Source organism: Pocillopora damicornis, chromosome 11, assembly GCF_964200805.1.
Source record: "Pocillopora damicornis chromosome 11, jaPocDami1.2, whole genome shotgun sequence".
NCBI lineage: Eukaryota > Metazoa > Cnidaria > Anthozoa > Scleractinia > Pocilloporidae > Pocillopora > Pocillopora damicornis.
The window spans coordinates 18,477,207-18,501,471 of NC_142680.1; the positions used below are offsets into that span (position 1 = coordinate 18,477,207).

At 37.0% G+C, this 24,265-nt stretch overlaps 4 protein-coding genes across 4 annotated transcripts; 1 reads left to right on the top strand and 3 right to left on the bottom strand.

The window, feature by feature from the left end:
* Positions 1 to 2: 2 nt before the first annotated feature.
* On the top strand, positions 3 to 2,232 carry LOC113683344 (signal recognition particle 19 kDa protein). Its single transcript, XM_027200577.2, has 5 exons — positions 3 to 84; positions 182 to 257; positions 475 to 546; positions 1,174 to 1,282; positions 1,996 to 2,232. The coding sequence occupies exons 1-5, from the start codon at positions 47 to 49 to the stop codon at positions 2,142 to 2,144; spliced, it is 444 nt and encodes a 147-aa protein (XP_027056378.2). The 5' UTR covers positions 3 to 46; the 3' UTR covers positions 2,145 to 2,232.
* A 411-nt stretch (positions 2,233 to 2,643) lies between these two features.
* Positions 2,644 to 12,173, bottom strand: LOC113683345 (uncharacterized). The gene is made up of 15 exons (XM_027200578.2): positions 11,969 to 12,173; positions 11,778 to 11,825; positions 10,911 to 10,989; positions 10,432 to 10,511; positions 10,085 to 10,156; positions 9,429 to 9,493; positions 9,100 to 9,215; positions 8,312 to 8,683; positions 7,788 to 7,851; positions 7,577 to 7,688; positions 7,186 to 7,341; positions 6,496 to 6,588; positions 5,952 to 6,044; positions 4,184 to 5,453; positions 2,644 to 3,813 (listed from the first exon to the last, which is right to left on the bottom strand). The coding sequence occupies exons 1-15, from the start codon at positions 12,089 to 12,091 to the stop codon at positions 3,587 to 3,589; spliced, it is 2,970 nt and encodes a 989-aa protein (XP_027056379.2). The 5' UTR covers positions 12,092 to 12,173; the 3' UTR covers positions 2,644 to 3,586.
* Positions 12,174 to 12,805: 632 nt separating this feature from the next.
* On the bottom strand, positions 12,806 to 19,217 carry LOC113683379 (armadillo-like helical domain containing protein 1). The gene is made up of 13 exons (XM_089186629.1): positions 19,118 to 19,217; positions 18,794 to 18,985; positions 18,156 to 18,224; positions 17,396 to 17,477; positions 16,944 to 17,117; positions 16,254 to 16,361; positions 15,904 to 16,111; positions 15,674 to 15,746; positions 15,047 to 15,092; positions 14,856 to 14,939; positions 14,404 to 14,481; positions 13,490 to 13,571; positions 12,806 to 13,024 (listed from the first exon to the last, which is right to left on the bottom strand). Exons 2-13 carry the CDS (start codon positions 18,982 to 18,984, stop codon positions 13,005 to 13,007), a joined length of 1,215 nt encoding a protein of 404 aa, XP_089042755.1. The 5' UTR covers position 18,985; positions 19,118 to 19,217; the 3' UTR covers positions 12,806 to 13,004.
* A 1,557-nt stretch (positions 19,218 to 20,774) lies between these two features.
* Positions 20,775 to 23,675, bottom strand: LOC113683378 (uncharacterized). The gene is made up of 3 exons (XM_089186631.1): positions 23,572 to 23,675; positions 22,963 to 23,076; positions 20,775 to 21,725 (listed from the first exon to the last, which is right to left on the bottom strand). Exons 2-3 carry the CDS (start codon positions 23,039 to 23,041, stop codon positions 20,887 to 20,889), a joined length of 918 nt encoding a protein of 305 aa, XP_089042757.1. The 5' UTR covers positions 23,042 to 23,076; positions 23,572 to 23,675; the 3' UTR covers positions 20,775 to 20,886.
* Between the last annotated feature and the right edge of the window lie 590 nt (positions 23,676 to 24,265).

Here is a 24,265-nt window from a genome sequence, read left to right on the forward strand (position 1 = left end):
ATATGTTCCGCACTCGAACAGACCAGCGGAACGACTTAAATTCAACATGGCGCATTTGAGTACTGATCCGGCTTCCAAAGATCGGTAAAAACTTTGGTGTCCTTCGTCTTAATTCGCTTCTTAATTCTTTTTCTACAGTTAAAATTAATTTTTCAAAAATTGTGTGTGGATCATATTTCAGATGGATCGTGGTTTACCCAGCTTATTTGAATAGCAGGAAGACAGTTCAACAAGGTCGACGTGTTCCTAAAGAAAAGGTATTTTTATTAGCAAATTGTTGTTTAAAAAAAACCTTTAAAAAGCTTTTATAATTAAATTCGTGAACCCCTAAGATGTCGTTTTCGTAAGATCTGGATGTAAATTTAACTTAGGTGTTGCAAGTATGTTTATTTTGCAATCAGTACACTGCTAAAATTAATGAATGCTATGAAATGCACGAATACGTTTTTGTTGGTTTTATTTTTTATTTTTAAGGCTGCCGACAATCCAACAGTTTTTGAAATAAGAGATGTCTGCCAGAGTCAAGGACTTAACTGCGAAGTAGAGGTAAATTAAATATTCTAATCTTTTTTATTTTGTTTTTAACTTATAAATTTCAAATCTTTCTTTGTTGTAAGGTGATTCCTCGGAGAGAAAGCGAGGAATGTCAGAGAAAATGTTGTTGTTTATCGTAGTTTTGTAGATAAATGAACGTGCAATCGTTTTTCTCACGATTTAGAGACTGGTTTTCAGTGGTACTGATCACATTACAAGACCCCTTAGTATTTATTATGCTTAATAGAGTTTTCTCTCAACCAAGAAGAGGCCACAGGGCTTGCTATAAGGAGGAAAATACCCATCTTGAGAGAAAGTTTATCCAACCGGTCTTATTTTTCAGAAGGATGACATTATACATCATGAAGATGATTATAGGTCAAGTTACTCCTCTCATTGCTCCAATTCAACTGTCTTTTAAATTCAATGATCAATAAATTATTAATGGTGTATTTACCATACAGTACTCATAGTAAGTTATTTAACTTTCAAGGAACAATGAAACTACTTTTTTTTTCAAACTACTTTTTGAAAGTAGATTTACGACACAATTGTGTAATAGAAAGTGTTCTCACAGTGGCAATGCTGTATAATGCAATACACTACAGTTATATATACCATTTTGCAATGTACTTTCAGAACAAATATTATCCTAAAGACAGTGCTAAAGACGCCTTATGTAAGGGCAGAGTACGAGTTCAACTAAAACAGAGTGATGCAAGCTTTGTCAATGAAAAATTTCAATCAAGTAAGTTGATCTATAAGCTGAGTGTTCACCACATGACAGTTTTAAATGCTGTGGTTCTGTACAGACAAAGGAAAAGGACATTTTGTATTTTGAATAGAATAACGACACCTACATTCTGATGCAAATTTTTTTTTCAATTTTGAAATTAATTATTTTATGCTTAATGAAGTATCAGAATATCAAAGCAAAAATGTTCTTTCCATGTTCCAGACATATTTTGTACAAGAATCTGACTGGATCATATTGATTTTTGCTTTGCCTTAAGCAGTCTGTTGAAGGAAAAGGTTACTTAGCATGTCGTTAAATCCAACACAAGCAAACCACAGACACAACAAAAGTAATTTACTTTTGCCGCTCATAGTTAAATTGTGTTTTCATCATAAAATTATTCTCAATACAATAAGGTTTCTGAAATATTTCCAGAGTTCACAATTTTCTAAGTTTTACAGTAAATTCTTGTCTCTCTTCAACCCTTCAACTCCCAGAATTGATTAACATGTAACTTCTCCCTACAACATCTATACATTATCTAACAAACAGGTAATGAGAATACTTAAACTTATCATGTATAAGACATCTTGATTGAATGCCAAATTCTTGTAACCAATTTACAAGGAAATGTGTAGAAGCTAGAGGGGAGAATTAACAATCAGATCTTAGGAGTTAAAAGGTTGGAAGGAAAAGTTTAAAATGTCCTGTATTTTGTTTCACAGGGAAAGCATTATTTCTCTTTCTTGGTGAAATGATCCCAAAGTTGAAAAGTCGTCAAAGTAAGTCTTCACAAAGTGAAAATACAAACCAGCAGCAAGGAGCAGGAGCAACAGCAAAGAAAAAAAAAGGAAAGAAAGGCAAAGGCAAATAATGAAGATAAATAAAACCATCGTGTGTATTAATTTTAAACAAGTCAGTATTTTTTCCTCAAAGCTCATTAAAATTGTGGTCAACAATCATTTGTTTCTGTGTCATTTAATGAGGTTCTGCTGATGTGTGAATTAGTAAGGGTTTTTGATGGATGAGACCTCAAGTGAATGGGTCAGGTGATGGGGTATTATAAAAAGATTTATTGTATCTCTTAGTTTGTACATTTGTTATGATTGGTCGATTCAACAAGCCCTATTTCACTGAATGGCCCACTGAATTAAAAAGTTTATTTGAATTAAGACCTCCACCCTCTATTTGAACTCAGTGATAAAATAAACATCTTACTAACCTTCTTTTCTCAGTCCACACTCTAAGTTATGGAATATCACACTTTACAATTGTATGTAAAGCTATTTGAATGTATGTGCATCATGGATACTTAGGAACCTTTCCTTAAATATTATATTGTCAAAAACAACCAAATGCATACTGTAAATTCATGATTTGAAGGCTTTTTTATTAGATTCCAAGGCTAACCTATTAAATAAATCCATTTTAATAACACAAAGCTCTGTAAAAATCTGACATTGAAACATTTTATTCACAGACCTTAGATATAAAAACTTGACTGGCCTGGAAAAAGTGATGATTTTCCACACAGTCAGTGAATGAGTGCAGTTGTGTGTAAATAAAATGGCCAAAATAATATAATTTTTTTTCATTCTGCACTAATTTGGGTAATTGGTTTGAAAGTACGATGTAGTGGGAAAAGTGACTTGGAAAAAGTGCAGCTCTTTGTAAATAAAATGGCCAAAATAAAATGTTTGTTTTTCATTCTGCGCTGATTTGGATAATTAATTGGACAATACCATGAACTGGAAAAAGTGAAGCTTTTTGCAAATAAAATGACCAAAATACATTTTTTTTATCCTTCACTGATTTGGGTAATTGTTTGGAAAGTACCATGTACTGGACACAATGTGTGTCACACGCAGCCATATATTTTCCTGCAGGCAAAGAAATGCTTGTGCCAAGCACTAATTAAGAGGACCTTCTTGTAAGCTATAACACACTCTTTGTATCTTGAAACAAGTACATGATTCTCTCAAATGAAATGCCTCTAAAAGTCTTGCTTGCTGGTTTGAGTTCCTTAACAAGTCACACTTGATTTTAATTTTTTGTTTGAGGTTACTTGTAATGAGTAGAATGCTAAAACAATTGATGTAGCTGGAGTAGCTGAGTGCATTTCTGCGGTAGTAATCAACATATTTCACTGTTTGCCTCACAAAGTTTCTTTGAATGATACTGTAAGAAGTCAATTCTTAATCACTTCAGAGAGTGCAAGGGTGAAAAAATGCATGAAGCAAATATTGAAATTATGAATGAGAGTACAATTGTTTTAAGTGAACAAGTTTCATAATGGTCTTTATAAAAGCTCTCATTTCACAAGGAAATTGTTGATGAGACATCAGACCAAGCATTTGGTAGATTAATGACAACTCTTTTGTCAGGGGGAGCTGAGGTTCTCTTAACAGTTGGATTCCTATGTGGAATGGGTGACAACGGAGGTGAAACTTGTTCTTGTCTGGGTTCAACCTTGTCTTGTCCCTTCACAGCTGCTGGAGGTTCCTGGAAGCGCACATGGGGAGAGGTTGGGCGTGGTTGTTGACCTGGGGCAATAATAAAAAAGAACACTGGAAATTATGCCATGGTCACAAATTAATAAAATAAAGTTTCTTGTGTCTTAAAAGACATAAATTTCTTGGTAGGCTTAGTATGGACATGGAACAAACAGATATGATATCAAACACTACAGAACAATGATAACTTCTACGTTAAGACTACCTGTGCTTGGTAAAAAAATTCAAATTGGGGCCTTAGTAGGAGAGGTTGGCATAAACATCACTACATGTTCACATATTGCTTGCAGATTTCATGCTAACAAGGGAATTATTTTAAAGGTACTTTCATTCTTTTAGAATGATGGACCAGTTATGGCCAATGAGACAGATTTTTCAGGCTTGTTTCTATTTAATGTACCTTCCAAATCTTGCACATTTCCATCATTTTGTTCACTATTTCTGGCTATCAAACCCTTCTGTCTGTTAGCCATGTTCTGAAGTCGTTCCCTAAGCTGATGGTTGGCAGGAAGTCCATCAAATGCAGTCCTAGTCACTGGTGCAAAAACTTTAGGTTTTGACATGCGTTCTGCTTTTGTGTTTGGTTGGCTAAGGCCTTGCTGAGGAGGCTGATGTTGATGGTGTAAAACAGCCACAGTTTGAGTGGAAGTTACTGCCGGCCCAGTAGGTGCTGCCTGGGAAGATATTAGAGAGCCTTCCTGAGGTTGTTTAAAAGACCCTTGTGGACCACCTGGCAATAGTCTCACAGCATTGACAGTTGCTGTCTGACCAGAAGGTCCTTGAACATGTGAATTTCCCTGTCTTAAAAATGCTGGTGGAGCAGCATGTCCAGGTTTCATGGCATTGCTAAATACTGGATGCAGTCCTTGGTTTGTTCGAGGATGACTTTGTGCTGAAAACCCTTGTGGGTCTCCAAGCCTTGGGTCTATGCCTTTGGCAATTTCAGGCTGCATTCCTTGAATTACTTGTGGATGACCTTGTGCTGGAAATGCTTGTGTGCCACCAGGCCTTGGTTCCATGGCACTGTCAATAGTGGGCTGCCTCTGAGGATGTTGCCTAGGATTATGAGAAGGATTCATGGAGAATCCTGTGGGCACCACTCCAGAGGAAGTTCTAGTATGGGGTGGCAGATTACCTGGAGCACTATTGGGCTCACCAGGGATGCCAGGTGAAACCATATAAGGCCTTGCTGCAGATCCTTCCCTCCTTGCAGCTTGTGTGAAGGTAACTTGACTTGGTGGGTACATGACAATGTTGGAGCTTAACTCAAAGTGGCTTGGAATCCCATCACCAACTTGAGTTGACCCAGAATTTTGATATCTGGATGGAACAAGCCCAGTTTGAGACATTGAAGAAACCTCTGTGATGGAACACTGCATTGAATTTGGATCTATTGGCATAGCAAGAGGTATGAATGAAGGTCCATTTCTGGTGTTTGCTGACAATCCTTGGCCTTTGTCACTTCTAAAACCTTTTTGCTCCCCCTTCTCATGTGCTTGACTGACTGGACCACCTGGTAAATAATCCAAACTATGATTTTCATCTTGCATTGAATTAAGGGCATCAAAACCACCTTTCTTTAAAGCCACAGGGTTCAAGCTGTACAGGGTATTGATACTGCTAGAGAGAGCTTGATATTCATAGCTTCTTAACACAGCAAACAATTCTCTCTACAAAGAAAAAGAATCAGAATTGCATTATTGTCTTATTTAAACTTTCATTTGACCAGCAAAATATTTACAGCAAATGATTAGCAAATATTTACATAATTATACATCTGGTGGCAGAAGCTTTTCTTAGATTCCTCTTAGACCCCTAAGAGTGATTAGCATCTCATTTCTCCTTACAATATCACAGCTGACTAAAACATTAAGCTCATGAGAACAAAGGAAACGATCAACAGCTGAAGAAACTCTTGATTGTTAAACAAATTCTCCATGTCGGCACCTTAAGAAATGTACAGAGAACAGAATGGGGAATATGCATACTGATATAAGGTATAAAGGGTGAAGTGACAAGGAGTTATGCTACTCCTCCTGGATAGGATGTAAGTCTGTTACAGGCCCTCCCCTCCCCCATGACATTTTCTCAGTCTGATGGTTTGTTGTTACCTACTTATACTTCTTGTATCAACTTTATCTTTTCTAAAATTCAACATTTCTTTTTACCTTCAAGTACTGCAGTTGTTCATCTGTATTTTTCTTATATTCAAACAGTTCATGTTGCAAAGCTAGGTTTTGTTCTTGAGTGTGGAGAATATCCTATGAGAAAGTATCCATGCACATGTCAAGTACATTCACCTATTAGCAGTGTGCAATTTCGTAGATCAATAGTTTTGTGCTGGGGTCAGAAACAAGTATCCCAGCATTACATTCTCTGAACTAGTACATAATTCCATGCATTAGTTGTTTGTTCTTGTCAGGTTTTGGAGCTCAGACCACAACTACTTCTACTAATGACAATATGATCAAGTTCCGGATCAATATCAGTATCTGGGCAACTGCCCACCTACCCCTCCCCTAACCCAACAACAGTCTTGATAACAAGTTAGGGTTAATGTTGGGTTAGGGGAGGGGTGGGTGGGCAGTTGCCCAGATATTGATATTGATCCCAAGCTCCTATCCTTCACCAGCTTTAGGCCCCATTTGACAGGTTGCTATAGGACTGATTGACAAATTGGGAAATTTATTGCCAGCAATACTTCAAACTCACATTAGTCAGAGCATCAACCAAAGCCCTTTGTTCTTCAAATCCCTGTAGTACTTGCTCTCTCATGACCATTTCTGCTTTTCTTTGAATCTCACTCTTGACATCAACAATAAAAAATCGCAAAATAAATGAAAAATAGCCTCCATTTTAAGCAAAAGTATGTAAGGATATTTGTCTGTAGACTATATCCGTTCCAATATGTAAACAGACGCAAGCAAATATTTGTTGGATTATAATGATTAAAACATATAACAGTAGTGAGTTAGGCTAGTAAACTCTTTATCTCCCAGAAGTGATTAACATGTAACTTCTCCCTATTATATCCATACATTATTTAGCAAACAGGTAATGAGAATACTCAACCTTATCAGGTAGAAGTTGTTATCTTGGTCTAACACCAAATTCTCATAACCAATTTAAAAGGAAATGTGTAGCAGCAACAGGGGAGAATTAACAATCAGATCTTGGGAGTTAAATGGGTCAAAAGCAAAATTGAATACCAACATGACAGCAAACTAAACCAAGAGTTGACAGAAATTCTTTGACTAAGAAACCCTACATCAAGTTTTCTGTAGTTTTGAAGATGTAGCTAAAACAAGAAGAGCAAGGTGTACAAACAGTAGAGAGTGTGCTTATAAGGGAAAGCCGTTCTTTTCTGCCTAACTATGTATAACTATGGCAATAATAATGTACCTCTTTCAAGTACCCCATCAACTTAGTGACAGCAGTTATGAGTGATGCAGTGTAACCACTAAAACTGCCAGTGGATGATAGCGAAGGTAGCTTAGTTTGCAGTCGCCCTGTTTCATCTTCATATGCAGCTACTTCACCTTCCAGTTCTTCCACCATCTTTTGAAAGTAATCAAAGACAATGATTGGCAAATTGAGCTTCAAAATCTAGATGTAATTATAGTATAATTTTCTGAGTAAAAGTTTGAAAATATCTCTGTATAACTAGGGCTAATAAGTGGAAGCTTGGGTTTTCAGAGATACAGTACATTAATAATTATATACCAGTAATTATTATTATCCATATTTTAATTCATCTAAGGTATCATGATATTAAAAAAAGTAACTTGCTAACCTTCTTTAAGTCATCCAGGCTTCGTATACCACTTGAAAATGAATTTGATGCTTGTTTGTGACTAGTTTTTGTCTTCACTTTGCCAGACCCCTGAGAACCAGTCCCTGCTCCTCTAATGAAAAGACATTTAATATACACATATTAAACCCTTGAATTAGCTCTTCCCCAAAATTTGTCTTTAGAAATAATTATGCTATATTGGTACATGTACCTTATTGATTGGTCTCCTACATGAGGTGGAATCAGGTCCCTTGAAGTGGGTTCTCCTATGGACACTTGATAATCATACAGTCAATTATCAAACAATGATTAATTGATGAAACAAATGTTTTCTACAAGAATTAATCATAGTCAAATAGTGAAGAATATTTAACTTTTTGAAGTTTATGTTAAACAGATTGCAACACAAGTTCTCTGACTGTTTAAACTTAACCTACAGTTTTAAAGAATTTGAAAACTGGAGAACATTGCTGGGCCACCCTGTCTCCCAATCTTAACCCTATGAACCAAACCATTAAATAAATATGCATATTCCCCATTCTGTTCTTCAGACATTTCCCATGGGGATAACGAGGAGAATTTATTTAACAATCATGAGCTTTAGTTCACAATCATTTTTCTTAATCTTGTACACTTATTTCTTGATTCAGCTGTCATACTGTTAGGAAAAATAAGATGCTGGCTGCTGTTAGGGGTTAAAGAGAGAAATTACAGCCTTCATTTAATATGCGGTACCTGGTTTCACAAAATTAGGCCCTCCTGCAATCACAGTTCTTGATGAATCCTGACTTAAAAAGGAAGGAGGCTGACTTCCAGAATCTTGTTCAGCAAGCACCCTACCATGTGCAAACACTTGATCAGTGCCATGTCCATCTTGGAGTGGCACAGAATCCTCTTCACCAGGAGTGGTGACTTGCCCATCGGTACTACTAGATGTTGGTGGCTCCTGATCCACCCCACTACCTGTCGGTACTGTGGGTATTGAGTGTCCTGCTTGTCTGCTTTGCTCTTCAGCAACATATTGGCGGAATCTTTGGACATCGAGCATAGGTTGGAAGGTGATCCTTTCCTGGTCAGATGGTGGTGTCCTTGGGGATGACTCATAATCTGCAAAATATTGTACAGTCTCATAATGAACCAAACCAAAACAACACTTTTGCTATCCATTCGTGAATCAGTTTAGAATTTCTCTGCCTCCACATCTCCCTCAAGCTCACAATGGATGCAAATGAAATTACTTCTGTTTATATAAAAGGCTAGGTTTGGTTCCTGTTACTATCATCACTACCCTGTTATGGAAACAATCATTTTTAATTAATAGCCAAACCTTGACCAAGCAGACCCAATATTCTAGAACAATCTGAAATAAGCTAAAAAAAACCCTAGCCTGTATATAGCTGCCTCCTTACCCTCAAAAAGAAAGTAGAAAATATTCATCTTGTGCTCATACTGGTAAACTTAATTTTTCTCCCCACTTCTGAGTTGCAACCAGTGATAATTTTAAGTTACAAACTAAGTTTAACCTTCTTTGTCATGATCTGGGAGTTCATTTAGTGCTGGTGTCCTCATGATGGAGTCACTCAGTAAAGAAAGATGTGTGGGAGTTTCAGGCATTTCAGCCACAGGACCGACTGGAAGTCTAAGAAAAAAATTAATATGCAGTGAGAATGATTTACGAAAAAGAGCTCATAACCACATACATGCAACCACAAAATGTACCATGCAAACTTGAAATAATGATAGCTGGGGCCTGAACATTTGGAAACAACAGGTATTTCTAGCAATACAATGGATTTCCAATTAGGCTAATTTACCATTAAAATAGAATTCCAAATAAAAAATATTGACCTACCTGTTTTCTTTGCCAATCAAAAGATTTCTTGGGGCAGCAGTAATGTTAGGAAATCCCATATACTTCTGTTATGAAAATATATAAAAAGAAATCAGGAAAGAATACTTGACTACAATTTAAAGCAAATTACAACTAAAACCTTATAGTCGTAACAATTATCATTAGTTTTAATTGCTTCTATTCATTATAATTATAATTGTTATTAGTATATACCACACAAGTGTGTCATGCTTTTCCTGTCCACTGATTGGCTGGTTTGGAATTGAAAAGCAAGTAGTATTCATCTCCAGAACCAGATGAGACTAAATCTCATGTCAAGAGTTAAATTTCCAACCATTTTTTGAGTATATTGAAAGAAATAAACTTATCTTTTGGTATCTGAGTGGTTTATACTAAAACAGTTATGAACCTTAATGTCAGTGTAGGTGAATTTATTTATCTCATCACTTCATGGCTCAGTAGCTATCCACAGCTATTCACCTCCACTTGGGTGAATAATTTTTAATTATCATTATTACTATTATTATTAGTATGATTATTATTATTATTATTATTATTATTATTACTATTATTATTATTATTATTATTATTATTATTATTACTATTCTCTTTCTTGTTTTCATCATCATAATCATTACTCTCATCATCTAACTTACCTTTGGATCATCACCAAACAAATCTTTTACAACTGACATCGTCTTATCTGATTCTGATAACACATCATGGAACTACCAGAAAAAATACAATTTGAATTGTTTGCAATTTTATTTCAAGTAGTCAGACATTCACAGTTTTATTCCCATCTTCAATTTTTGTTCCAATCCTAGTTTATTTTTTTTTTCATCCCAGGTGTTAATTTATCCTGAAAATTTACAATTTTGCGGTTTCCTTCCATCCAGAGGCAATAATTCACCATGCTGAAAAATGACTTGAAATAATACTGCAACAGATAGCTAGTTTTTATCAACTTTTTTCATTACAAGTTGTCCTCTTCTTCATATACCTTATCTTGACCATACAGGACCTCCTGAACAATGGCCAGCTTGCGTCTTTCTACTGTGTCTGGAGTTTGAGTGGTTGAGTCTAAAACATGCATCAAAGTTATAATCATTGTAGTAATAACTATAGAATTGAAGCATCAAGAGAAAAAAAAATATATATGATATCATTGATAGTGTTTTTCCTCATTTAAGGGCCTTTCTGCACTAGCAGACAAAACTAGAATTCTCTCAATGTGTTTGCAAAAATAATCTCCCCAGGCAAAAAAAAAATTTTTTTGGCCTATCATGACTGTGTCTGAGAGCCAAAGCTTACAAACTTTGCTGGGCTAAAATCACCAGGAAATAATAATGATAAAAATAATAAAATAACATCATGATAATTTCAAATGAGCACTGCCCCAGATATAATTTTCGCGCTTTTTCAGTGCTCTGCTTTTATAATCTTTCTCAAAAGTATACAACATTTGATTTAACTACATACCTAGGCTTTGGTCTTTGGATTTACAATGTAAAAGTACACTGCCTGCATTCTTAGATAGATGAATTTCATGTCTCCTCATCTTGAAAAGGTAGAGATGATAATGCATATAATAGTGATGATAATAACAACAGTAATAGTAACAGTAATAATAATAGTAACAATAGTAATTACAATGACAAAAGTCCTAATAAATAATGGTAATTGAGCTAACTGGGGTGCAGTTTAGCCTGATTTTAAAATCAAAGAAGCATGCAGGGGGAGTTTGAGGCAAAGTAATATTTCAGACCAAAATTGCACAATACAAAGCTCAATTACCACTGTAATACATCTATTTTGTAATCGCAAAATTCTCTTGCTTATTGTGTTTTAGTAAAAGTGTCTCATAAGCTGAGAAAACAATGTGATTTAGAGCTTAAAATAATGTGATGTGTGAGTAAATTGCAAGTGATTTCAAAATGGATGCAATAATAATAATACAAATGATTAGAGTACTGATAATACAAGTAGCTATGATGATAATAATTAAGTGATCAAAGTAGCTATGTTAATAAAAAAAAAAAAAAACTATGGGAGTATGGTGAGTGTATCTTAGTTGCCTTACACTTTTGCTAGTTCACATGTAAACAACATAGTCATCACTTAGTCTCTTTTCACCCTTCTATTGAAAAAATTCTTGGTAAGATAAGAGACGATTAGCTATTTTAAGCAGACTGATTTAAACAAGATAAAGAAATCCTTTGCCCCGTAGTTAATACATGTGAACACTACTTTCTTAAACTGGGAAATCTCCTGGTTCCTTGAGTTACAATACCAAATTTCTGTACCCAAGTTGTTTTTTGAAAGGTAAGCACGAGTTTTATTGATCACCTGCTCCTCTTTAGTCGCCTTGTGTACGGTGAGATCTTGTACTGTGCTCTACGATGATAGAAGATGAACGATCAAAGTAAAATTTTTTTCAGTTAATTGTACTGCCAGTGAGTTCTGTCAACATTGATCAGTAAATCGATCGATCGTAACGTAAAAAGAGTGACCCAAACAGATTAATTTTAAATACTTACGTCCCAATCTGGCTTCTTTTTCTTTCTTCTGGTCGGTTTGGTTTGCTTTGAAGCTACATATCGAACAGGGCGCCGAGGCGGCCGAATGTTGTTATCGGCAACAAGAAACCCTCGAGACGCCATCTTTGATATTTTTATTTCCCGCCTTCAAGTCTCTAGAGCCCAGTTTCCGCTGGCTCGTCCAGAAAACGAAGCCCAGGCCCCAAAGAGACCATTGTGCGACCTCCCTCATTCATTTGTTAGCTTTTGTTGCTGCTTTTTCTTTTGTTGATATGGGAAAGAACCAAGAGAGTTTTAAATCAGGGTACTTCGGACTTAATGTGAGCTTCAACAGGCAAACGCAAAAAGGAAGCTTAAAAAGCAGTAATTTAAAACAGAAAGTGAGGTTTGAAAATCGCTGCGATGATTGGTCTACTTTTCGCGCGAATTGAGTGGTTTTCCATTTGATCTCCTAGTACCAAGCCCAAGTTATTTACAACTGTAAATCCGAACAGAGAAGGAGTCAGGAAAAGCCAATAAGAACTCAAAATAACCACAGGACACAGACTGTGTACAGCACGGAAGAGGGAAGTTAAACGAGTTAAATAGCGTTTAATTAACTGTCCAAGGAAACTCACGGGATGCAAAAGAACAAACACACTTCAGAGTTTTGGGTTTAGAATGCGACCGTTCATTCCCATATACATCATCCCACTTGGGCTAATGTGCGACATCTAAATATTTCCATGTTTACTAGGGCTCAATGAACAAGTTTGGACTAACTGTGGTACGGTTCACTTTCCAAGGCGCACAATATGTTTTACAGCATTCTACCAAGAACTAATAGAGGACAAAACATGAAATTTCAAAGTTTTATTATTCAGCTCAATGTACAGACTGGAATAGCTGTGTAAATGAGTACCTAAAACTGCCTACCATTAAGTATTTACAAACAAGGCAGAACTTGACAGATCTTACACCACAATGCCACCCCGAAAACCAGAGTACCACGTAATTTTATCCACATTTGTAACTTTTTCACCAACGAAAACCCATTTTATTCTTTGGTTTCGATAACTGAAAGACAAAGACAAAGAAAATATATTCATTTAACGCTGATTATATTACACTTATGCCTCAGGAAAAATAGATGAGAGGAAAATAGAAAGAAAAGGACGAAAAGAGAACTGTTCCAAAAAAACTTGTCTCGAAATTGCGATGGGACAGTGTCGAAGATCTCTTTTAATGAGCTTGAAAACTTTTCCACGATTTTTCATAATTTTCCTTTAAAAATATCTGTACATAGCAACTACCTCCTGTTGAAAATCTTAAAAAGAACACGAACCGATATGAATGAATATTCAAATGAATAAATTTGACTTGGGCGGTAGCACAGGGGTGAGATAGGGAGGTCGAATGTATTTCTTAGGGGGGTCGTGTGGCTGGGTTTTGCTGCGTATGATTTCCTTCGTTGCCACAAAGGCATAAACTGTAAAGAGAAAGCGAAAAGATTTTTATTTTTATTTTTTGAAATTTTTTTACCTCCTGGTATGTTGACTTTGTTGGACACCAAGACATCAGCCTGGATTGCTGTCATATTCACATACATGGTATCTGAATGAGACTAATGAAGAGAAGAAAAAAAAAGAAGAAGGAGAAAAAGGAAAAAGTTAAACCAGTGAGCTCCACACAATTCATTTAATGCATACGCCTCGCTTCCACAAAGCCAGTTAAGCTTATTGCAGATGGCCACTACTGGTAGAATGAATATCCAAAATAAGTTCATTTAGATTCAGTTCATTTTTTCCGCCCTGATTAATCAGAAGATAAACATGTACATGACCTCCTTGACAGAAATTATTTGTCACTTTATTGGCGGTGAGCGGACCAGCTCGACTCTTGCAAAATTGTAGCAAAAAAAAAATTGTGACACACGAAACGAAGCCGAGTATCCATGACGTTCTTAGCACATTTGCCGTCTTTTGTGATCGATAACTACACAGGCCCACGGCAGCAAGGAATGTACTTGTTTTAAAAGATTGAAAGAGCAAAATGTTGTTAACCCTTTAACTCCCCTGAGTGACCAACACAGAATTTCTCCTCACCATATCTATACAATATCATGTAAACAAGTGATGAGAATAAAGAAAAATATCAATTATGGGATTGCTAATTGATCCGATACCAAATTCTCCAAACTAACATGATGAGAATTGTTTGGCAGATAGTAAGGAGAATTACTTATAAGATCTTGGGAATTATAGGGTTAATGGTGACGTCATCTATGGGTTTGTCCTCGAATCGATCATAGGAACCAATCAAAATGTTTTTACATTTCAGCTAATCATATAATGCACTATGGTTTCCATAGCTCTTATCATAACGTAAACGCGCCCTTTTAAAGTGTCTGAGTAGAAACCTTTCATCAAATTCGACCAATCAATTTGAATTCTTACCATGAATTCTTCATAAAACGTATCACCAAGTGCCTCGCGAACACGGTCGTTAACAAGAGGATAAGATCGCACAAAAAACTGCGGAGGATAAAAAAAAAAGCCATTTTATCATGATTAATAACAGTAACAAACATATGACTGTTTGAGCCAAACTTAAGCTTTCTCGTGATTTCAAAGTAGATACTAGCCGGTTTTAAAACTTTTAACTTGGCTCGGGGTTGATTAAATATTACTACTATTCTGTTAATAAAAGTGGCTCAAAACGGTTTCGTTGATTCTAGACTTTAATGGATTAATATTACGAGAGCCACCTTAAATTTAACAAAAGTTGAGGTGGCTCTGAACTATATGTACAGACGACTGGTGACGGCACAATTGTCGGAGTGACGAAAACTAAACGATTGCCTTATATGGTAATTCTCGCCTCCACTACACAAATGCTTCTCCTATACCTCAAGAGCGATCCCAGCTTGTCGTTGACTGTCGGCATGCAGAGTGTTTCCCATGGCAAAGAGAAGTCCGTGAACAGTTCGCAGCTGCAAGAAAATTCAAAGATGACAAGTTTCCTTACAAATGAGACAAATAAAATACCAACAAAACGCGCAAGGAAACTAATTTTTTTTCATATATCTGTTGCACTTACTTGGACAAGACTTTCCGCTGTTTTGGGCGATTCTTTAGCGAGGATTCTAGACATGAAGCAAAAAAACTTTGCGCGATTAATCTTACAGTTGAAGGATGCATACCAGTTCAAATATGCACATTTAATATGAAGATTTACAAGGGCCACATTGTTAAATAATAGCTATCACGGTGCAGTCACGGCCTTTGCTAATACTGCGCAAGTCATGTAGCTGTGTTGGGCTTAAGCGAGCATGCAAGTTTCACGCAATGCGTAAAATACTAATGTCACACTATTAAACGCTTAAGTCACATCGTTGTCAGGTTAAATGTCTCTGTCATTCAAGTTAAGAGGTCGACATGCACCAACACACTGCAGCTCTAAAAATGGCTCTTCAGTAGCACTGGTAGTCATAAAAATGTCATATAAGGTAAAAAGTCAGTATGCTCTATTTTAGCCCAGTAGTTGTCTTATTTAACAGCTTTATGCAATCCTTCTTGTAATCACAAATCATTATGCAGACCAATTAACAACAATTTTTAGTAGTATAAAATTTCTTAAGAAAACATGACATGGCATGACATGAAATCATGAAATAAAGCAAAAAACAAAAACAAAAAAAAAACCTATCCTCTAAAATAGTCTTACCCAATCATCTTAGCAGCTGCTGCCTGCTGGACAAACACAGGGAGAGGGGCCTGGAGCTGAGGTGCATCAGGATCTGTGGGCAACAAACATCACTGTCACATGATCATGTATCTACATAATTATACAGTCAATTGCAAACATTATAATTATTTAGATTGTGTGACTGAAAACATTTCTCATACAAATTGTGAGCTACTATGGGTAAGATAGTGATATAATTTCTTACAAACCTGATAATGTAGCTTCAGAGCTGTCCTTAATTTCTTCTTTGGTTGGTTTCAGCAGTCCAACCAGACCATTGAGCAGAGAGTGCTGCACGTCATACTCCATGAGCTCTTTAATCAGCTCGCAGGCTTCATACTGAACCTCCAGGTGAAGGGATCTCAGCAGCATCAATACTGGTTCCACTATGGTGGGGTTGGCTGCTCCCACAATTGGCTGAGGCAAAAAAGAAAATTTATCTAAAAATCAAAAACTGATCACAGGGTCACAACACATCTACAGGAGTGTAACTGCTTGCCAGGCAAACAGAGTGAAGTTGCTTTGAAAATTGTAAGGGTGCATGTTTGATGATACAAACCTGCACTATTCTAAGAGTCTGTGCGGCCATCTGTTGAGCCTTTGGAGACACACACTTCAGCAGGGCAATCAGTGCCTTGTAGACTTGTCCTTCATATTTTGGATTTCCCTAAAAAAATGATATTACCATTATTGTCATTAACGATTCATCCAAATGGTCATCATTATGATCATCACCATGCAATGGTGTTGTTGTCATTAGCCATTATCATTGCCATCATTATTAATTATCATTATTATCCTTGTCCGCACTTATCATATTCTTTAAAATCATTGTCTTGATAATAATCATTCTAATAATCAACACACCCTTGTAGAAAATTGTTTATACACTTGGAAGTATGGTGATGCTACCAAAAAGTAGACAGCCAGCATTGACCATCAAGTTTTATCTTGTACATAATATTATCTACCCTTAGCTCAATCTTGAATTTTTTTGTTTGTTTTGTTTTTGAAGGCTAGCCAGTACAAAACTCTGCTAAGTAAATGTAGCAAGCAAAGTTTGCCAGCTTTCCACCATTATTGGAAATCCCAGGTAAGAAAAATGTCTTCCCATAATAAGCCTCTCATTAGTTAAATTTCACCTTGTTTAGGATCTGACCTGAAATCAAAGTACATGTATGCAATTATGTTCAAAATTGGGGGCAAATATTTATTTATCGACAGTGCATGTGCACTGATGTGAACTTACATTGGAAAGTTGCTGCAATAAGTTTCGGGCACAATCCTGAGTCTCTTCGGAGTTCGATTTTGCAAGACATTCTGCAACAGCCCTGATTCCAAAGCTTTCACAAATAAGCTCTTTGTATCTTCTACCTGAGTTTGCCACACACATCAGCAGCTTTAGTGCTTGTGCTTTATCTTCCTGACCAAATCAAAGCAAAAGGTAAGCTTAAGAGTAAAGTCAACATGCATGTACACATTGTGTTCACAGGGCTGGTAGAGCTTATTCCAGCTCATAAACATAGCACAAAGCAAACAAAAGTGTAACCACTCCTTTTACAAAGGAAGGTAAAGTGGCTTACCGAGCAAGAATGCTCTAGGCTAGGTCCTTCAATCTAGAGTTCCACATTCCAAAAATTGGGCAACCATGTCTCTCAAACTAGGTAAGCTACCTGTCTACAGGTAATAAAATATACTAACCTCTTTTGCCTGCTTAAGACCAAGAATTTCAAGAACAGTCAGCACACCACCAACTTCCAAGAATTCTGCCAAAAATTTATGCCTGGGAGAAGAAAACAAAAGGGCCCTCTGATAGTAAGAGTTCTCCAATCATTAAAAAAAGGGGATGAACACATGAATTTTTCAGTAACTAAAAAATACTGACTTTCGTGGAATAAAACTTTTGAAAACAGCCGAATACTGTTTTCACTTTTTTGGTGCTAAGTACAAACAGTACTACATTCCCATTTGTGACATCAGTCTGGGGTGTAGCAAGCTTTTTGACTTCTTGTGGGACTGTTCCCTGAGAAAGTTCAATTTTTGTTTCAACTTTTGCAAGAATCATATTGAAATTAGTCAAGCCAGTGAAAAAGAAAAAAAAAAAAAAGCCCAGGCCTACTGGCTGGCTATGCCCCTGCAAGCATTTAATCCTTTAAACCCTAAGAGTGACCAGCATCTTATTTCTCCTTACAGCAATTCTGTTGAATTATTCACTAAGATCATGAGAATAAAGGAAATGATCACCAACCTAAGAAGCTTTGATCTTCAAATGAATTCTCTTTGTCAATAACAAAAGTAACATATGGAGAAGAGTTTGGAGAATATGGATACTGATGTTAGGGTGTCAAGGGTTAACAATGATTTGTTACACCAATGGAAGTAATTCCTTGCAAGGAATGCAAGGAAAGGACAATCAAGGATTAAATCCAACCACATACATCAACTCTGTGGAATGACTCACCTACTTGAAGAACCAACAAAGATGGTGATTGCTTGAAGCTGCAATTGAACGCATGTTCCAAGCATATATCTTCATTGTGCAAGAATACAAGTCAAGGAGCCCGAGTGAGAAAACAATTATATTAAATATTATTAATTATTATTATTAATACTTTAAGTTATGCAGGGATTCCAGAAAAATTACCAGCTCAAGCTATGGACTTGGTATCTGCTAATCAGAGAGTTCTGGTCACTCTTCAACAGGATGTAACCAATCAACATCTCAGAATTGGGCAGTAAATCACCAGGAAAAAAAAAAGAAAAAAAAGCAGATAAACCGTGATAAATAAGATCCATCCCTAGAATTGCAACGATTTTTTAAATACTAACTCATCCAAAGAGCCTACCTCAGCTAGGATGAAGAGCTCTTTCTTCGTGGTCGATTCACATTGGAACAAGAGCTTGAGAGGAAAATTAATGAATAAATGCATTTGGTTTATTCGGAAAGCTTAAGGTCAAAACCTCGGTATTTGAACTTGTGAGTGCGTAAGGGACAGGGAGCTGAGGATCAGGTGAAAAGAAAGTTCTCTTGTCAGCTTCTTTTTCGATTAAATTCCAGGTGAGAAGAGGGTTCGAAGCATTAACAGCTTAAAAGGATACGTCAGTCGTAACCAGGCAGTCAATCTGGTGAGAAACAAGCTGGCTGCATGAGCAAACTCAAGTTCTAGTTCTGGACCAGTTTTTCCCTGGTTTGCTACGACAAAATCATGAAGAATCTTTGATCGAACACTCTTCGATCCGTGATCCCACTGTTGCAGTAGTTTTGTCACGGACGCTTGATCAGTTTTCATGCTAAAAATTAAAAATATGGCCGCTCTTTATTCATAATTATTACTTACGTATAGGTGAAATTTTTACATCAATCAAAAATTGGATTAATATGAGGAAGGTGGGAGGAAACAACAAACTCCTTTGATCTCCTACCTCTTTTAAAATCAGTAAGAAGACAGAGTAGAAAGTTCGGAAACTGTTCGAGCTGAACAATCCGCCATATTTGTTGACGATAGTAACCACAAGCTAAACCGATGACCATAATAACTTGCGGCTCAACATGTTCTCCCAGTGGTAGGGGGTAGGGGTGGAGAGACACGGGAGTCGAGGTACTCGTTTGAAAATTCTATCGTTTCTCGAGCTTCCTCACTCTAGAGACGTTTTTCTATGAGTTAAAACAATGGAAAAGACAAATACTGATCATGATTTGATTTGCATTACCCTTAACTTGTTAAAATTTGACTGTTGATGGGCTAGGGGAGGGGTAGGTGAGCAGTTGCTGAGATACTGGTATTAATGAATGATTTGCCTGTAATCGGATCCTTGCGTTTGCGCAAAGAGTTCTGGGATCGCCACGGGGCAAACATTGTAACTTGCTAAAAAGGAACGTATGACGTGAGGTTGTGGCTTTTTCGCAGCAGTTTATTCATACATGGATAAAGGTATGTTAATACGGGGGTAGTGTAAGTTTTTGTTGGAATTACCACCAAATATGTTATAAAAAAGACCGAAAAACTTCTCTCCTTGCGTAAGGTCTATTGTGAAATCGTCATCGCGCAATGGTTACAAAACTAGCAAGGAATCGCTAGGAAATAACTCGTTTAAGTCTTTTCAGCTGTATTTATATATGAACTGCCTGTTTTTATGCTTGTTAATGTATTTAATGAACAAATTACGACGTTTGAAAATATACCTCTATTAAGGAGAGAAGTCGTTGTCCACAGAGATGGAAAATATTTTTACCGAGCTGTTGCTCTCTGAAAGGATGAAATGAGCGATGAAAAACATGAGGAAATCCCTCGCTTAAGTGATAGTTTGTTTGAGAAAAATCCAAAGGTCTTTGAGCTGCAACTTTTCTTCTTGAACTCCTTGAAGGATCTTGTCAAGAAAAGCAAGATCACGGGAACTCCGGCAGAAACTGTGGACATATCACCGGTTGTGCATCACTCCTAAAGGAACCGATTTATATCACTCATCATCACAGAAGAAAGGGTTCAGCTTTGAGCCAATTATCAACACTGATTCGCTCGCATTCATCACAGCAAAGAAGCAGTGTAGGTGATTCATCACTTTAATGTACCGCAATAGTATTTAATTCTCAAGCAACTATTCTAGCGCTCTTTTGTATTACCAAGCCACGAAAAACGCTGGAAGTACTGAGACTTAACACAATTACAAAAAACTGGAACGGCTTAGTTGAGTTATTCCTAGGCGATTTATAGTTATGTTTTCAAAATTTCGAGACTATTACGCGATGTCAAATTCACAATAAACCTTACGCATGGAGACAAGTTAATCGGTAGATTTTACTACATATTACATGGTTTTTCAAACAAAAACTTACACCTTCCTTTGTATCAGCATTACCCAAATCAGTTTCTGATAAAAGAGCGGCGAAAAAGCGAAAATCTCTCGCTAAAATCGTTTATCTGAACGTCGGAACAACCTGTCGTCATACATTTCCTTCTAGTGAGTTGCAATGTTGGCCCCGTGGCGATCCCAGAAATCTGTGCGTAAACACAAGGATCCGATTACTGGCAACTCATTCATTGGAACCAACAAGGTATATTCAAAATCCTTCAATGGTAACTCATGATACCATAGCTTTATTGAACGATTATCACATTTTTATCATCAACATCCGGTGTACATGAAATTAGGACAATTTCAAAAGGCAAACAGGCTGGCGGTAGTTTTGCGGGCTAAAGTCCAGAATAATCACATCTCTCCCATGACCGCGCGATCGAGTTCCGATCTACAGGTAGCCGCCAATCAACCGTACTACGTCGTTGTGAACGTAAGAACTCGTTTGCGCAGGTGAAGTAATTTCTTCCAAAGAATGGTTCTGTCGATCTTGGACTTGGGTGGCCTCCAGTCTTGATGTAATGAGTATCCGTGTCAATCAAAGAGGCATAATTGCTGGCTTCCCTTCCCCAAAGAAGCCATGCCGAAGGTGATGCCTTAGCATTTATATATCGTATCACTAAACCTATGAAGTTCCTCCATAATCTTTGGTGAGACCCTGGTGATCGTTGTCGGACAGTTAAAGCAGCATTAAGAAGAAAGACTCCCTGGCGAACCCAAGACGTTAAGTCTCCGTTTGTCAGACCAACGTTGTATCCTTCCCACTTCAACTCCACGAGCACGTTAAACACAGTGGGAACTTGATAGGGTTCCACATCTGGCCTCAGGCTGAAGGCAAAACCCGTCGCTTGGCCAGGCTGGGCTGTTGGATCTTGACCTAAAATTATGACTCTTACATCTCGGTAGCCGACGTTGAAGGCGTTGAATATCATGGGCATTTCAGGCTCTATAGCATAATGGCCTGAATCACTTGAAAGACCTTCTGAAACTGCGCGTATTGCTCTATTTACGTCTCTATCTTCCAAAAACGATCCCCATCCTCCCGGAAAGCAGTTATACCGATAGACATAGTCGTACAGGGTGACTCTGCGGTATGATGCACGTCCGCAGGTAGAGGAAGAGCCAGCAGAACGCTTCTCGGTGATGCTTGAATTGAAATTTGATGCATGGTGTGTCCCTAAAAGCGAGGAAAAAGAGAGATATTCATTTAAAAACTTGCGTGAAGCAGCTAGTTGATTGCATCATTTTGAAAGGTGAAGTAGTTCCCCGAAACTAAGCAGAAATACAGATGCACTTAAAAACGTGTTTCCAGATTGCAAAGACTAGCCTCGCCGTTCGAAAATTGTCCTTAATTAAATTTGTCAAGCGTTCGTTTGACGCGCCCATCATGAAAAGCAATTTAGTAACTTAAATTGGTCACACAAGCTCAAATAACTAGCATTGCGACGCGCTTTTCACAAAAACAAAAACCATTTGGTTTTTAGAACATTCAGTCAACTTTACGCAGAAGGCGGGTCATTGTTACAGAAACCTTGTTACCTTTTCCTTGTCTGTTTCTAGTCTCACCGCTTTTGTAACAAAATCGCAGTTATCGAGTCGAATAAGGTTCTTTCTTGGCCTTTCTTGCCGAAGAGATGCAAAATGCGAACAAAGTTTTAAAAACTCAAGGAAACAATATGCATCTGTTTGTTTATTCGGTTAGCTATCCCTGGTATAACATTTCCAGATGCTGTCTTAAATTTCGCAATGTTGTGAAATTTTGTGATTTGAATCATTTCGCGTCAAGTACACGCTGACATCATCTCAGAGCAGTTTCGTATCGATCGCACAAGCGGGTACGTTAATGCTTGTTTGTGAATAACAATAACAGAGCAGACGGCGTTCTCATTCTCGCGCAGTCACTTCCACAACAAAGGTCTCACACGAGGCCTCCTCTAGTAAGAAATGGGTTTTGTTGAGCCACGATTGATCTTTGGTCAACCGGCGACAATACCAATTTTAACCATGATGTTAACTGGAACTGTCTACGAACTTTGAAGAAAAAAATGAGGCCGTAAGAAAAGTATGTAAAGGCGAGTAAGAAGAGATCGAATACGTTGACATGTAAAAAATGAAAGTCTGATACCAAATGCTTATCAGATAACAGTCGAAGCTTTGCGACTGTTTGAGCCCTGCGGCTGGTAGGTTTGTCTCCTACTCTGATTTTCCATTTATTCAGTTATTGCCACTTCAATCTTGATTAAATTTGTAACAAACTGCATGAGAACACGAATTAATGCCATAAAACCTACAAACTTGCTTTTCCTGGCATAAGAGATAAACATACTTCTGTTGATCATAATTTTTTATTTAGCGTTTTACTGAAATGGGTACGTGAGGAAGGATAGATTGCAAAGAGAACAAGGATTTCTTACCCTCAACATCAAGTATGTCTTCGACCGCCTGTGTTCTTGTCAACAAAATGATTACGAAAATTACTGAAATCTTGGCCATTGGATGACAAAAAATTAATGAAGCGAAGAACCTCTCTATTAGAAGGAAAACACAAAACAAAACAAAAGCAAGCAAAGATATCTAAACCAAGCACAGTTAAACATTTAACCTTAGCTACGAATAATTTAAGGAGCGATTCTAATGTGATCTTGGAATGACATCTTCATCTAGTAAATGAATTCGGTTTCTCTCAAACTGTATTCCTTGTTTTTTTTCTCTTGTTAGAAAAGGTAATGTCCACTGTCATATATACTTCAAAAGAAGTTTTTTTCAAATTTATTTTAACCAACTATCTGACGATCAATGTCCATAAATCTTGAACTTCAGGGTTGTTGCCAAAAGAGGAGATACTGCTATCATCACTTGAATTGGGGTCGATACGCAAGGAATCTTTTTCGCAGATAAAGCCATGAACCTCTACATCATTGTTATTTGGAAATTAAAAATTTCGAAAATCTGATCGAATGTTGAAATGTAAATTTTACAAAATATGATAGAGGCAACGAAAAAAAAAAAAAAGAATTACTTACCCTTTGGTGAATGAATCTCTAAAAGGCGTTAGAGAATGAAATAGCTTGTATTTAAGATCACGAATAAGTCCAGTGCTGGATTCGTTATGGATGAGGTAAGGGCACTTGGTTCTCTTTTGTTTGTCTTACTGGGCACTTAGCTTTTTAGCACTTTGTTGAAAATTTTGTCACAGGTTATGGACATTTCTCAAGAACTGGCCACGGTGACATTTATAAGTACAATGAAGTAGTTTAAAAGATTCTTTGTTGATGTGGTCAAATTTAAATCGAGTGCATGAGACTAGATAGCCTATACCAAACAAAATCGAGGAAAGAGAAATACGATTGCTCGTGCACAAAAAACAAAATAACTACAAATATTAAGTGCAATAGCCAAATTACAATCGAACCTATATTAAGTGGCACCGTATTAAGCGGCGGTCTGTATTTAGCGGTCAGCTGTCACCTCCATCAAGCGTTCGCGGTCACCCTCCACTGGGTCCCAATGGGCTGTTTCTATCGTCTTCCACCTGTATTGTACGATCACTTAAAGCAAGACCACTCGTATATAAAACTAAGAATAATCTTTAAGGCAATTTGTAATCCATGTTTCACTCCCAATTTCAAAGTAAGTAGTATTTTGAGCGAGATTCTTTCAATTAAGTGGTCAATTATGGCATACAATGGCGTTGTTTATCGTTTTTATAATACCCCT